Genomic DNA, 17,283 nt, shown 5'->3' on the forward strand with positions numbered 1-17,283 from the left:
CAAACTAGTTATTTGGAAATTCTTCTCCTTCTATATGCCGGCTCCGCGACGGAGATTGGCGATCATCAATGCAATCTGGATTCTATTGACTGCAGCTCGGAACAGAGATGTTGAGTCAATGTTGAACCACTCTCTCACGTTCTTTAACCAGGATGTTTTCCTTCTTCCAGGCCAGCGTCTTCCTTCAATCTTGCCTTCATGATCAACTGAAGGAATCTGTACTTTATTTAAGTACATACGTTGTTTTATAGGCATGAGGGATGGACATTAATGAAGGCATTGGAGGGAAAGCTGCAGGCGTTTAACTGTGGTTGTATTGGTGCATTCTTCGTATTTCATGGACAGAAAGGGTGAGGAATTCTGAGGTATTGGAACGAATTGGGACGACAGTAGAGGTTGTTTACTGTATTAAGAGTCAGAAGATTCAGTATTTTTGACATTTGGAAGTTAGATCTAATCAAATATCAAAGTTTATCAAAAATCTAAATTCGAGAGAGAAAATTTGAGGTATGCTTGTTTTTCTTCCCATCATTTCAACTGATAGAATGCATATCAATAATGATAATTCAGTATAATGTATTTCAGCTTGAACTGAATAAATGAATGAATAGATGAATTGATATAAAATATGATATATGATTTGGAAAACTTCCATAAAACGAATAATAATTTGAAAACTATGATCAAATAGGACCAGCATTATGTTTGATGGTTCTTTATTCGTATATACCAGAGTTACTCGAAATAATATTCGTGTATGTCAGAATTAAAAAAAAAACGATTAGCTCTATTTTCGTAATATTATCAAGAATGGGCCTACTATACAAAATGCTACTTTTTCATTAGGACTACTCTTAAATGTGGATAAAAATTAGAAATCTAAGTACCCTTTTAAAATTGTTCAATCACGACAAGTTTCGGCTATAAATTAAATGATGCCGAGAGTTGATAGGGCTGATTAAGACTTGATAATGGCATTATAAATAGCCGAAACATGTGGTGATTGAACAATTTAAAAAGGTAATTGAATTTCTAATTTTAATTTATACCTACTATACAAGTATGTTATCAAAAATAATAATGGAGCAAAAGTTTCTCATAAATTAGATAAGATTAGATTAGATTTCTTTATTTATGTATGTTACAATATTTACTGGCTTATACACTAATTTACATTAAATGACGATAATGCTGGTTATTCAACTAATTTCACAAAGTATAAATAATTAATCAATGTGAATAAAAATAGAATGCAATTAGAATAACGATAGTATAATAATGTGATGTAACTTCATAAATCGGCGGTGTTTCAACAAATAATTGTCGATTCTTTTAGAAGGATATAAAATTGAATGAAAATACTAAGAAGTTGTCAAAAAACCACTGATTTATTGGTGATCAGAAAGACCGGTTTCGGTTATTACACCATTGTTAATCTCTGATAAACAATCTCTGTTTGAAGAAACTTCATTTCTGTTTATCAGAGATTGACAATGGTGATAACCGAAACCGGTCTTTCTAATTATCAATAAATCAGTGGTTTTTTGACAATTTCTTAGTCTTTTTCATTCATATGAATAATTACCACAATATCAACTTCTCAACTACACAAAAAGGATATAAAATATCCTTCTCATTAACACACGACCCCGTTAAATAAGGGAAAAGTGAAAAACTTGACTAGGAACATTTTCACTATCCCATTGTGAAAGTTCAATATCAAGCAATACATTTTCAACTGTCAACTTTTCATTCGTGTATTGTACACGATGAATGAAACTCCAAATTTTCGGAGATTTCTACTGGCTCAAAGTTAAGGCTGTCCAAAAGCTAAAAATAAACTTTCTACTCGTGATAGTTTTAAAAGTTTTTCGATTTGTATATTATCAAGCTATCAAAATGAAAAAGTTTTCTTAGGAAAACTTTTTTTTCTGATCATTACTTTTTGAGATATGAGCGCCTGAAGTTTGAATTTTTGAGACAGAACATTTCAAATTCGGTAAGAGATAATTCAATGAGATTTAGAGGATAGATTCTTCATGGTATTGTTGATCTAGTGAAACAAAAATTTTCTAAAAATATCAATTTAAAAGTTAACTGAAAGTTATTTTTAGTAAATTGAATAACTATCTTAAAAATTGATATTTTCAGGAAATTTTTGATTTACTAGATCAACTATACCATGAAGAATCCATCCTCTAAATCTCATGGATTTATCTCTATACCGAATTTGAAATGTTCTGTCTCAAAAATTCAAACTTCAGGCGCTCATATCTCAAAAAGTAATGATCGAAAAAAAATGTTTCCTGAGAAAACTTCTACATTTTTATACCTTGATGATATACAAATCGAAAAACTTTGAGAACTATCACGAGTAAAAAGTTCATTTTTAGCCTTTGCACAGCCTTAAACTAGATCTATAACTCTATGACCGTGAATCTCTGAACAAACTTGTAATTTGTAGTGGACAGTGCTTGCTTGATCGAACATGGTGTAGCAAAGGAGTGAGTATTTATGGCGTGAATGAGACTGAAGCCTAGTTTATGGCTAATAAACCGAAGTGGCTGAACAGAGAGGTCCCTCCCGCCCCCGTCTAGCACAAGCAGGCTATCTCGTGACAATGGCTTGCCGCCTCCACTACCTACACCGCCTCCGCCGCCACCACCGCCTCCGGCCTACCTAGCTTGTCACCACTCTCTTCACTACCTCGGTTCGTGTAGCCGGCTAGCCCTATCACTAAATCATTACATTCAATCACGATACCCCTTTATTACTTCGTAAATACCAGCCTCGGTTTTACACCGCAAATACATCATTGCCGCTACGTCTCACTGGGCTCAATTCTATAGTTTCTATTTATTACCTTGCTCGTATCGGACAATAACCATATTTTTATGATGAGGTTCTAAAACAGTATTGGTCACTGGTTTTTGAGTCTCTTCATTTGATTCGTATTATTTCTCATATAGTGAAACAACAAAATAACATTTTAAAAAAGGTTGTGGTACCCTTTATTATTAAAAACTTAAAAATATTTCAACGACTAGTTTCGACCATAACTCAGGTCATTTTCAAGTTGAAATTGTTAATAATTAACAATTATTGTTTTCAAGTTAATTGACAATTTCAACTTGAAATGACCCAAGTTGTGGACGAAACTAATCGTTGAAATATTTTTACCATAACTTAGGTCATTTTCAAGTTGAAATTGTCAATAAACTTGAAAACAATAATTGTTAATTATTAACAATTTCAACTTGAAAATGACGCAAGTTATGGACAAAATATTCCAACGATTAGATTCGACCACAACTTGGGTCATTTTCAAGTTGGAATTGTCAATTAACTTGAAAACAATAATTGTAAATTATTATCAATTTCAAGTTGAAAATGACCCAAGTTATGGTCGAAACTAGTCGTTGAAATATTTTAAAGTTTTTAATAATAAAGGGTACTTCAAGTTTTTATATTGTTTTTATTATCTTGTACAAAAGTAGCCCATGCAAGTGAAGTGTTTTTATGAAACAACAAATTATATCTGGGAATGATTAGATCATGCCTACCTATGCGAAGCAGTCCTGTTGTGAATGAGTGATATTATTTTGAAACCTCATTATATTAACTACGTTATTTTTTGTTGATATTTAACCCAAATTGAATTGAGAAGGTGGTGTACTTCTGAATGGATAAAAGCTCACGATTGAAGGGTGTCTGAAATACAGACATCGAGCTCAAAATGAGAAAACTGGTAAGTTAATATCTTTTAACAAGGAATCATAATATGATTTTTTGATAAAAAAATGACAACATATTCACAATCACAGGAAGAAAGAGTCATTCATAGATTACTGAAAACAGTACTGTTTGCTGGAGAAAATTTCAATACTGAAACAATTGTATCTATCATCTATGATAACATCTATGCTAGGTGTCCAATGTAAAAAGAAGGATCTCTGAAGAAAATGACAAAGTCCAATCGGATGCAAATTTTTGGAAACATATAATTCAATGACAATTGATCCAATGTGAATCTGACTACGTTTATGTGATCATGTTTTTTACTGATATCCTCATCAATATATTCTGGTACATACAAATCACATGCATTAATAAATTATTTATTTGTAAGTCACGTGATAGATAAATGTATGAGTGTGTAATTGGCAATCATTACCAAGAGGGATCTGATTATAGTAAGCTTTCAGAAGATATACTAATGACTTCAGGAAAAGTTGGACTTTAACCTACATTTCATCAACGGTTTTCAAGTTCTAAAACAGTTTCTGAACGAATAAAATAATCCCTTGAAATCTACATAGAACTGTAGAAGTGCTACACAAATGGAAATGCTACTGAATTGTTGTTATTACTACTATTGCTACTGAATTGTTATGATTATGATTATTATTATTATTATTTCATTTGTAGTATTATTTTAGGATGTATAACTATTATGATGTAGTATGAAATTTGAATACTCCTCAATTAGCTCTAAGCTAGAGGAGCAACAAAACACTGTATGTATATGATACTATGTAACTTAAATGAAATAAATTGAAATTGAAATTATTATTATTATTATGATTATCATCATCATCATCATCATTATATTATTATTATGATATCATCATCATCATCATCATTATTATTATTATTATTATCATTATTATTATTATTATTGTAAAGACAATAACTTGAACACTAAGTCAAATAAATGTTTTATTGAGTACTGATATTATTCAACTTCAAGACGGACTTTTGAGGAGGTCTTTCATGAATTTGTAACCCTCCATATAGGTCTTCAATGATTCAAAAATGGCCGACACGAAAAGGAAAACTTTTTCGGCAATGGAAGGCATGTTTTTGAACTGCGACGTGAGTATGGTGAGGTAACTTCTGAAAATTCGGTCGATGATATCCTCTAGATCCGGTTCATAATCCTGATCACCTAGCAACCAATGAAAAACACACATAATCAGCATTGCAACGGCATACCAATTCAACAGGCTTGATTAATTGAACAATAGCATTTCCATTTGCGACAATTAGATCGACGGAGAGGGGAGCCACTACTGATTAAACCAGGGCCACGCATGAATTATTCATATTAACAGCAAATCATCCCAGCCCCTTATCTGGATTATTATGAAGCATACTATTTATTAATAAATGAGATCGAATTCATATAGGATCAGTTTATTAACGTAGTTTATAAATTATTCTATTGGAAATGTAAATTCTTATATTCGATTATCACTAGTTGGGAGAGAACCAATCAACCACAAAGCAATCCGTTTAATGAGCCTGGTTCACGCCAAGATCACACACTCTCTATATCGACAGGTCTAGTAATATTAGGTCTAATAATAGATCCAATAAGGTCTAATCTAATAATAGATCTAATAAGGTCTAATAATATTCTATTATATTAAATAATAATAATAATAGAATATTATTTATTGATATATCAATATAGAATATTATTAAATATTATTAGAATATTATTTAATAATATTAGAATACAGGATTAGGTTTAACACTCACATTTTCAACATTTTTAGGTTGTTAGATTGAGATGGTTCGTAAAAATATTGATGGAATAACCTAAGTGCTGTTATTAGTTGTTCCCTTTTTGTATAGTTTAAAAGTAGATATTGTGGTAATTATTCATATTAAATAAAAAGACTAAGATATTATCAAAAACCACAGATTTTATTAAAAGTAGAAAGACCGGTTTCGGTTGTTACACCATTGTCAATCTCTGATGAACTAAAACTGAATTTGGGATTGAGATAAGCGCTTGTAGTGGAAAGTTGTGTTCTTGTTAGCTCTGTGTTTTGAAGTCGATCTTGATTGTTCCAGGAAGTTGAATTACCAAAACTGTGACCAGTTCGTTGTGATAGTGTGCTGTTGATATTATGCATAAGTATCAGATTTGTTTATTGGATAATTTATAAGTTATAGTGATTTTAATCCATAATATTCAAAGGTGAGGTTAGGTTTGGTACAGAAGAGCCGAAATGTTCAGAAGATAGCAGTTTGGACTTTGTACTCAACACAATACAACAATATCTATATACACAATACAATTCGAAGTACGTCTGCTACAGCTGGGTGAGAGTGTTCTTATCTCTTAGTTTTGCTTTGTTTATATTTCGAACTGAATGAAAGATTACAGGACTTGGCCCATCTAATGATATCAGCTAGGCCTACTGCAGAATTAAAATAAATATTGAATAAAAGTTTTATTTAGGTACTAATTTGCTTTTAGCGAACAGAATCACCGTGCTTTTCCTTTCATTTCATTTCACCTTTTCTCATGCCTTTCTTTTCAGGAGCTACCTCATCTCATCCAATGCCTTGATAGCTCTCTTGGCGTTTCCTTCATTTCCTATCTTATCTATCCTTTTATTTCTTTCTCATCACTTGAGATCGTGATTCTTACCAAGGGATAGAATGACTAGGACCCGGAATGAATGTGACAAGGCGAGTAGTCACATACATCAAAGTCTAAATAATATGAAGGACGACCTAATTAACCAAGATGTAGCGGAATTGGCAGTAGCGGTTCATGGGATTTTATCAGTGATATGTGATAAGTATTCAAGCGAAGCAATAATAGATTTGGTGCCTGTAATTACGTCCCTTTTCAACAAATACGACGCGGCCATGAAGGTAAATAACGACTTACAACAATATCTCAGGGATATGGCTGAGGAAAATAAGTTGTTAGTAACCTCCTTAGAAGTAGAGAAAAACAAAAGAAAACTTGATTTTGAAGATTCTCTGCATTGCGAAGAATTAACTGATAAAGAAATAGAATCCCTTAAATCGGAAATAAAAACTATGAAAACGAGTCAGGCTACATTGAGACAGGAACTAGCAACAAAAAATGAAATTATTCGTCTTCTGAAATCAGATAGTGAATTTCCACCCTTATCTCAACCAGCATCCGAGATAGTGTTGGGGAGGAGTGATTCGCGTTTCGCTTTGCCTGCAAACAGAGTTACTGTGAACAGAACGCGGACACGCGAGTCTGCGGCGCCTGTTTCTCAAACGCAGCAAAAAAGGTCTACTAGAACTCGGACTTTCAATATTCAGTTTTACGCTGATAGCCAAGGGAGAGATGTCTATAAACATTTCAGAGATGAGAATCATACACTCTCAAGCATGATTAAACCTGGAGCAGGATTCAGGAGGTGGTGAAGGAGACTGGTGAGGTGAACGCCAACGATGTGCTTGTTTTTCTTGCCGGCACAAACGATATAGCCTGCAATGAGAGGAAGGAGCTACAATCTGCGCTTAGAAGTAAACTACGCGACCTGCAGAGCCGACGTGGAGGTCATGTGCTGGTGTTCTCGGTGCCTCATAGGCATGACCTGCCGAGATGGTCTGCGATCAACAAGGAAGTCCAGAGAGCAAACAACGAGAACTTCATTCTTTGCAAAAAATTTAAAAATGTTTCATTTGTTAATATAACGAATATAGGAAGAAGATTCCATACATCAATGGCCTTCATTTGAACTCTTTAGGCAAAAAGTTTGTCTCTCAAAAGATTTTAGAATTGGTGCATCAGCTAGCCAACACAACGGAACTAGTTCTTGACCCAATCCCCTTGAAACACAATAACGTCAATCATTTTTTAGGGCACAATCTGATGAAATAAGATCAAGTAGAAGTGATAGTGATTGTATGAATCCAAACAACAAGGGTTATCCTAGCTTAGAAACAAACAAAAGCAAAACAACAAATCTGAAGAAAATAAAAATGTTTTTAATAAATATTTGTTCTCTAAGATCCAAACTAAATCAACTAGAGCTAATCTTATCAGATAATTCTACTGATGTTGTGTGTATCAATGAGCATTGGCTTAGTAATGATGAAATTAAACTTTATGTTCCAAGTGGTTTCACCCTAGCTGCCTCGTACTGCAGGTCTCCCCCACTCACACATGGTGGCTCATCCATATTAGTCAAAAACTCAATCAAATATAGTTCTATGAATGTTAGTAACTTTTGCGTAGAGAAGGTTTTCGAAATATCAGCCATAAAACTCGTCCACAATAAAGGTATAATAATAAGTGTATACAGAACACCGGACTCCAATATTCAGGACTTTCTCAGCAAGCTAGAAGAAGTTTTAAATTATATCACTGAGAAATCCTACTCTTTCATTGCAATTGCTGGAGACTTTAATCTTAACATTCTTGAATTACATAGACCTGAAATCCAACAATTTTTAAATGTCATGAGATCCTTTAATCTGTATAACGTGCACTCCCTACCAACAAGAGGAAAAGCAAGCTTGGACAATATATATACATGTGTCAAGTCCGAACGTATTGAGTGTAAACTGTATGATCAGGATCTGATATCAGACCATGCAGGTATATTTGCTGATCTCTCCGTAGATATTGTCAGAAATTTTAAAAATAATAACAATGAGACAGAAATCCATAAAAGACGTCTCATTACAACTAATAGGCTTAATAACTACAAAAAATGTCTCTCTAGTTATAACTGGTCATACATATGCAATGTCTGTGATACAATTCTGTGATGTCTATGTTTATTAATGTTTTAAAGTCCTATTTTGATATACACTGTCCTGTAATTAATTATAAGCCAAAGTCTAAATCTAGTCAGAAAAACTGGTACACGCCTGAATTAAAGCTCATGAGGGAGCACCTAATGATGCTGTATAATGTTTGGAAGATAACTAATACTGAAAATGCCAAAGTTATATTTAAGAATTACAAAAAACAATATTGTATAGCTATTGATAGAGCGAAAATTATGGCAAATGATGATGTTATCTGTAAATCCTCTAATAGGAGTAGAGCAGCATGGAAAATTGTAAAGAAGGAAATAGGAAATGACTCAGCTCCTCAAAAAATTAATATTTCACCAGACATACTCAATGACTTCTTTGTTAATGTGCCAAATACTGTATCCAAAGATCTAAACCAATCTTCGGTGACCTATGCTGAACTATTGCATAATTTTAAGTTTGCTGAGGGTATTAATAGCAGCACTCTTGAATTCTCATTCAAAGTGGTCAAACCTGAAACTGTGATATCCATTGTGAATAATTTAAGCTCCTCAAAAAGTGAAGACTGTTTTGGTCTATCGAATTTTATTTTAAAAAATATAATTGAATCAATTTTGACACCATTAACTCTGATGATAAATATAGTCTTACTCACTGGTCAATTCCCCGATTGTTTGAAACTATCATTGCTCAGCCCAATCTTCAAGAAAGGTGATCGAGAATTACCAGAAAATTACAGGCCAATAGCAATTGTACCTATCATAAGCAAAATAATTGAGGCCTGTATTTTCTATCAAATGTACGAATACTTCTCAATCAACAAATTGCTGAATGTAAACCAATTTGGTTTCAGACCTGACTGTTCAACTGCAATGGCCGTTGAAAAACTAGTCAACTTCATCCTGGATGAGTTTGAAAAGAGAATGGTTGTAGGGGGAAAAATGCTAGACTTGAGTAAGGCTTTCGACATTATACCACATAATATTCTCTGTAGGAAGCTTGAATACTATGGGGTCAGAAACAAAGAGCTTAAATTGATCGAAGACTACCTTAGCAATAGATATCAAATTGTTAAACTTAATGATGAAAGATCTGAAGCAAAGAAAGTATTGGCTGGAGTGCCGCAAGGTTCAGTCCTTGGACCTTTTCTGTTTTTGGTCTTTGTTAATGATTTTAATGATAATGTACCTTGTTTTTCTGTGCTATATGCTGATGAAACCACCATTCTTAGTGCCAACAAGAGTGTAGACAATGTGGTGGACAGTTTAGATGCATCAATTGCAAGTTGTAAAGAGTGGTATAGTGCGAATTGCATGGTTCTCAATGAGGGGAAGACAGAAAATATAATTTTCACACTTAGAAATAACTTAAACGATATCCACCAAACATGTATGAAACCTGTCAAACTATTAGGCATTGTATTGGATAGTAAATTAAGCTGGTGTAGTCACATTGAGCACTTATGCAAAAAGCTATCAAGAGTCATTTTTCTCTTAAGAAAACTAAAATCCTGCGTTAGTTGTGATACTTTGATTCTTACTTATTATGGTTTGTTCCACTCGCAACTAAACTATGGTCTTAGACTTTGGGGTAATAGTAGTGAGGTGAAAAAAGCATTTGTATGGCAAAAAAGAGCTATTCGTTGTATTGCTGGTTTGAAGAGTCAGGAAACATGTAGGAACAGCTTCATAGATTTGAATATAATGACCCTTCCATCTATGTATATCTATGTCAATTTAATATATGTAAAAAAAAATATGAAATTTTTCCATAGACATAGCCATCAACATGAGTATCAGACCAGACACCGAGAAAACCTAGTAACTCCAAGTATCAGGCTACACAAGTCACACAGAAGTCACAAGTATCAGCAATATATTTTGTTCAATAAACTACCTCAATCAATCAGAAACCTGCCATATAAAGTATTTGCGCTTACTGTATCATACTGGCTGAAAAAACAAGCATTTTATTCAATTGAAGAATTTCTCGCCCATGACTTGAGAAGTTTGACGTACCGGTATGGTTTGATGTATCAGCAATAGTTTTTAATAAATGTTTTCTGATTTATACTTTAAGTATGTTTTATGTTTGTAATTTATGTTTCAACATGCATACATGTTAATTATGTTTCTTGCATACTTAATGTTTATGACTATTTGACAGCTTATTGAATAATATGCTCATTTTAATGGAATATTATAAATGTATGATTATCAGGTTACCCGTGCTCGTTAGGGTCTAATTAGAAACTTGACAAACTGAAAACTTGACCTACTGAAATCTTGAAGAATTTTCAACAGGCCCATAACCATCCTCGGTAAATTAAGAATCTTTATGCAAAATTTCAAGCTAATCAGTCCAGTAGTTCAGACGTGATGATGCGTCATTCATGAATTTCCTAACCCGTACGTGTATAAGCCAACTCTTTCCTCAACTGGTAGTTCTGTGAACAGTAGACCTCACGCAGTATTCTCATCCACAAATACCTGATTGAAACTATAGACCTTACGGGAAGACAGTAATTGACTGGCTTCACTACACATCAGTGTAATCACTTGTCAGCTGATTTATGATGAATAATTATTCTATAGTCTGATTTTTACTCTAATATTGGCGTATGAAGGAGGCTACTTTTTCCTTTTATATTATCATTGAAATGCAAAATTTCCAAAACCTTGTATATACGTCGACGAGCAATTAAAAAAGGAACATACCTGTCAAATTTCATGAGAATCTATTACCGCGTTTCGCCGTAAATGCGCAACATTTAAACATTCAAACATTTAAACATTTAAACATATAAACATTTGAGCATTCAAACATTTAAACATTAAGAGAAATGCCAAACCGTCGACTTGAATCTTAGACCTCACTTGCTCGGTCAATTATGTTATAGATTAACCAAGACATAAATGATATTGGTAGACCAAAATATTTCCTATATTATACTGATTGAATGAAATACCACACGAATCACGTATTACAATTATTTATTGGACTTGACAGATAGAAATTGTGCAAATGCAAACGTAAACGTGATAACTTTCAAAAACAAAGAATGAGCTTTGAGGTAGAAGTCCAGGGCATCGGGCAGCCAGTCGTGGAAGGTTGCCACCATTTTCGATAAACTTTTGAGGTCAAAGTTCAACAACCAATCTCCTGAGGAAATAATCTCTCTTAAGAGATCATCGTCTGTACCTTTAGAAATAAAATTTTCTGTAAGGAGGATAGCTGATACAACTTAATAAAAAGTATATACTTAATAAGGTAGCCCATGTGAATTGAGTGTTCTGATACAACTTGTATGACTAATAGGATAGAATTCTTCAATGTTGTTTTCCATCACGAACTGCTTATTATTAAATCACTTTTTGCTTTTGGAAAAAACGACTAGCAGTCAGATATTTTACAATAAATGAATAAATCACTCACTGGACAACGAGATCTTTCGGCAGTTCCGCCATCTTCTTGGTTGTCAACCAAGTCTGGTTGTCAACCTATCTGGTTGTCAACCAAGAAGATGGGGCGGAACTGCCGAAAGATCTCGTTGTCCAGTGAGTGATTTATTCATTTATTGTAAAATACTGCTAGTCGTTTTTTTCCAAAAGCAAAAAGTGATTTAATAGGATAGATTGATGGAGGCAAGAAGAGAATAGAATATTTCATCTGCATTTCCAATATACCCTCATTAATGGATTGATCTGTTGTTGTTTAAGGCTGTCCAAAGGCTAAAAATAAACTTTCTACTCGTGATAGTTCTCAAAGATTTTCGATTTGTATATCATCAAGCTATCAAAGTGGAAAAGTTTTCTAATGAAAACATCATTACTTTTTGAGATAAGAGCGACTGAAGTTTGAATTTTTGGGACAGAACATTTCAAATTCGGTACGATATAAATCCATGAGATTTAGAGGATGAATTCTTCGTGGTATTGTTGATCTAGTAAAACAAAAATTTTCGGAAAATATCAATTTTTGGAAAAGTTATTCAATTTACCAAAAAAAACTCAACTAAAAGTTATTTTTAGTAAATTGAATAACTATCTTGAAAATTGATATTTTCAGGAAATTTTTGTTTCACTAGCTCAACAATACCATGAAGAATCTATCCTCTAAATCTCATGGATTTATCTCTTACCGAATTTGAAATGTTCTGTCCCAAAAATTTATACTTTAGGAGCTCATATCTCAAAAAGTAATGATCAGAAAAAAAATGTTTTTCTGAGAAAACTTTTACATTTTGATAGCTTGATGATATACAAATATCACGAGAAAAAAAGTTTATTTTTAGCCTTTGCACAGCCTTAAACTATACTGGTGACAGCTGACTGTCAAGACTGTTGTATAAAAATTAAGCAGGATAAGGATATTCATAGAGGTAAGCATTCATATAAATTCACATTGAATTTGAGTTTTTAATTTTGGATATGAACCATGATTAAAATATATCCTATTATGAAACTATGTACATTTTCAAATAATACTGCAATGCATGAGAAGAAAAAACTGATAAGATTCGTATATAGCTTTTTTGTGGAGATTCCCTTAGGCTAGCTGAACACACATCAATTTTTGTTCGTACGATATTTTGCCGTCCTTATGAATTCTATCAAATTAAAGGAACTTGGCAAACATCATCTGTTTACTCCAATAGAGTTTATAAGGACAAAACATCGTACTAACAAAAATCGATGTCTGTGTGCAGAGCTTTAGAAGAAGATTTTAGAGATTGAAGGAAAAACAACATTTCGAAACGAATGAGATTGGAATGAAAAAAGTGAGATGATATCAATTATTGAGAACTTGATTTGCTAAACGAGCATCTTGTTTCCATAGACTTGGAATTTTCACTATAGAGAACATTTCAGGCAGTTCAATAGCATTCCTACTTAATAATATTTTTATAATATTTATTTATTCATTAGGTTAGCTTTTTAAGATAAATAGTTTGATGGTTTCAAATAAAAATTATCGTTTATAATGAACTGATATGGTTTCATACAAAAATAACATAAATAATTCCATTATTGGAAATACAATATAAATTATCATAGATTCTTCATACTAATTTAAAAATAGAAAATATGAACGGAGGGCCTTCAAATCTGATCCATCATACTTTTCTCCATTTATTCAAAGAAAAACTTATGAAAATTTCGCATCATACTATCAAGAGACGTTTGGCTATGATATGTTTCTAGCTTAGAAAATAATAATAATTTTTATTTATTTAATTATCCAGAATTAACCAACTTACAGAAAAGTACCACAGGCTTATAAGCCCAAAACGGTTCCAATTCTCATTATAAAAATAAAATAAATAGAATAAAATTCTATTCTATTATTAACTCACCAATAGAATTGGAGATTTGAGTCCCATTTAGTTCCAGCATTTTGATCTTGTATGGTTTTTTGGTATTCACTTCCACAATTGATGTTGTACATAAATAGAAAGCTACTATAGCTGAATTCAGTATCAACCACTTCATACCTGCAGTCACTTACAATGCCTTTTTATCCTGATGAAAATCTAGAAATTGAGTAAACAACATTAGGCAGGACTTTTCAAGAAAGAAATTTCACAATATCATTCTCAACTATGAATGATTGGGATAGGAACAACAGGCTCAAAGCCCAAAACTGTTCCTTTCCCAAATTTAGATAGAAATTGTCCAAATATAAGTTATGTTTACACTTAATCTTCAATGATGTAAACTGAATTTTATTGACTAATATATTCATTAATAAACTTTGTTCATGTTGAATACAGTAGAATAATAGGAGTCATAATTCACATGGTACTTGATAAAGTTTATTTTTAACAATCCAATGCAACTTGAAAAGGGAATGGTAGCTTAGTTGGATGATTTGAAGTGGAAAAAGGTAAATAATAGTATTATCGATGATATCAAATGGGAAAATAATTGGTGTTGCAATTCAATGTTTTTTTTCGAATAATTTCAACTTTCCTGATTCAGTGAAGAATTATTGGAATTGTTACATGTAAGGTACTTAATCTCTCATAAGCATATTTCTTATTAAACACTTTTTCTGTTTATCAAAAAGAACGACTTGCAGTCTGATTTTTCAATAAATGAGTTTATTGACTAAGGCTAGGCACACACCAGTTTGACAAGGCAAGACAAGACATGATCAGACACAATACTTCACATAGCTGCTTATGACGCAACACACACTGATTAGTCATTGCAATTAGACATGTCTTCATAGACAACTATGTGAAGTATTGTGTCTGATCATGTCTTGTCTTGTCTTGACTAACTGGTGTGTGCCTAGCCTTACTATGACAACGAGATCTTTCGGCAGGTCCGCCATCTTCATGGTTGTCAAACCATGAAATATACTGATACTATGATGAAATTTTGATGTTTTTCGTCACCAATAATTACGATATCTTCAGTTATCATTGAACTCAGGTTGTATGGAAAGTGTCAACAGAAAAAAGTAATGATTTTGATATTGAAAAGTATCTTACCTTATAGAAGTGTCCGAACAACAAGTATTTGATTCTTGGATGGGAGTTTTGAATCTCCAATGTTCAATATTATAAACTCATGTAATAAAGACAGTAGAATGAACGGATTGCAATATGGATTGTGAATGAGATTCCAGTGTTCAATATTATAAACTCATATAATGCAAACAGTAGAATGAACGGATCGCTGTATGAGATTCAAATATTTTGAAAAACCTACAATCTTTATAGACGAGTTCACTGAAAATGAACAAGAACAGACTTTCAATCTAAATGATCCATAGACAAACTGGATTGGCTTTATAAACGAGAGGTTCAAGGTAATTTCCAATAGAATAACAGCACTACAATGTTGGTGAAGAGAGAAGAAGTTCGTCGATTGATCAATTCCATAAATGGGAAGAATTGGATTGATTTACATGAGAGAACGGTACCAATGTGAACTACAACTGGAGTTTAATGTATTTATGAAGTTATCTAGAAAGCGTTGAATAGCAGATATGCTAAATTGTAAATCTATTCATGATTTCAACCACCATTATTCACAATTTAGTACTGTAAGGCTTCAAAGAGAATCTTGGGCATTGAATATTCAATAAAGTAGCGTACGATTCACTGAAGTCGCAAGTCTCAACTTTCAGTCTAGAGGTAAAGTCCGAACTCATTTTATACAAACTAGTCAAGTTCATTTGAACCAAGTTTCTGAACATTTTACAACTCCATAAACAGAGTAGAATTGAACCCTTTATTGTTTTTAAAACTATAAATGTTTGATGGCTTATACCTTTGAATGTAAATAAAAATATAAATCTGAGAACCCTTTTTAAATGATTTTGTTACGACATGTTTTAAAATGACATTAGTAGCCGGAACATGAAAAGTTGAAGAGGAGAGTTATTACAGTTTTGTAATAGAATATTGCTGAAAGAGTTAATACAGAATTTGAATTTGGAAGTTAAATTATAGAAGTAAATCGTAGATGCAGAAGCTGTTTATTTATTCATCTGTTGATTTTATTAAATTGTCGTTATCAAGAAAAAGTTTCTTTGGGAAATTAGTAATTAGATTACTTTACTTTTGGTATTACTTTACTTTTGGTATTACTTTACTTTAGTAATCATTAATTAAATTAGTAATTAGATGGTTTAATATAAGTAGCACAATCCAACAAAGCATGGAAAACCTTGTAAAAGATTTCATAATAGGTTCTAAATTACTAATTATTACCTTTTAAATTATTTTGTCACATGTTTTAAAATGGCATTAGTAGCCTAAACATGTCGTGACAGAATCATTTGAAAAGGGTACTCAGATTTATATTTTTACTTTCCTTGCCCTATACCATAGGTAAGGAAAGTATTGCTTTCCGAAAAAATTAAGGTACCCCACTATACGATTCAAGGTCCCCTGAGTCCAAAAAACTGTTTTTTGGGTATTGGTATGTATGTATGTATGTGTGTGTGTGTGTGTGTGTGTGTGTGTGTGTGTGTGTGTGTGTGTGTGTGTGTGTGTGTGTGTGTGTGTGTGTGTGTGTGTGTGTGTGTGTATATGAGTGTATGTGCGTCTGTGTACAGTACACGATATCTCATCTCCCAATTAACGGAATGACTTGAAATTTGGAACTTAGGGTCCTTACAATATAAGGATCCAACACAAACATTTTCGATCAAATGCAATTCAAGATGGCGGCTAAAATGGCGAAAATGTTGTCAAAAAAAGGGTTTTTCGTGATTTTCTCGAAAACGGCTCCAACGATTTTGATCAAATTTATACATGAAATAGTCATTGATAAGCTCAATCAACTGCCACAAGTCCCATATCTGTAAAAATTTCAGGAGCTCCACCCCATCTATGCAAAGTTTGATTTTAGATTCCCAATTATCAGGCTTCGGTTACAATTTAAACAAAAAAAAATCAAGTGGAAAAGATTGAGCATGAAAATCTCTACAATTAATGTTCGATAACATTTTCACCTAAAATTGAAAATAAGCTCTAAATTCGAGAAAATGTGATTATCCAATATTGCAAACTATTGGCAACTGTTGATTCTATTAAATGATTCACTATGAAGAGATAGCAAACCTTGTGTTTCTCCAGCGTTATTGTCCTGTCACCAGCTGACTCAGATCTTTGCTTATAAGTAGACTTGAGATGCGCGTGAACACTAGCGTCAGGTGATCAATTTTCATAACGGCAAGGAAAGTTGTGTGAGTGCGCCACACCAGATTTTTATT

General features: G+C 32.8%; 1 protein-coding gene across 1 annotated transcript; it reads right to left on the bottom strand.

The window, feature by feature from the left end:
• Positions 1–4,706: 4,706 nt before the first annotated feature.
• On the bottom strand, positions 4,707–15,122 carry LOC111048114. Its single transcript, XM_039425350.1, has 3 exons — positions 15,050–15,122; positions 13,907–14,083; positions 4,707–4,948 (listed from the first exon to the last, which is right to left on the bottom strand). The coding sequence occupies exons 2-3, from the start codon at positions 14,040–14,042 to the stop codon at positions 4,746–4,748; spliced, it is 339 nt and encodes a 112-aa protein (XP_039281284.1). The 5' UTR covers positions 14,043–14,083; positions 15,050–15,122; the 3' UTR covers positions 4,707–4,745.
• Positions 15,123–17,283: the final 2,161 nt, after the last annotated feature.

The sequence above is a fragment of the Nilaparvata lugens genome, chromosome 3 (assembly GCF_014356525.2).
Source record: "Nilaparvata lugens isolate BPH chromosome 3, ASM1435652v1, whole genome shotgun sequence".
Lineage (NCBI taxonomy): Eukaryota > Metazoa > Arthropoda > Insecta > Hemiptera > Delphacidae > Nilaparvata > Nilaparvata lugens.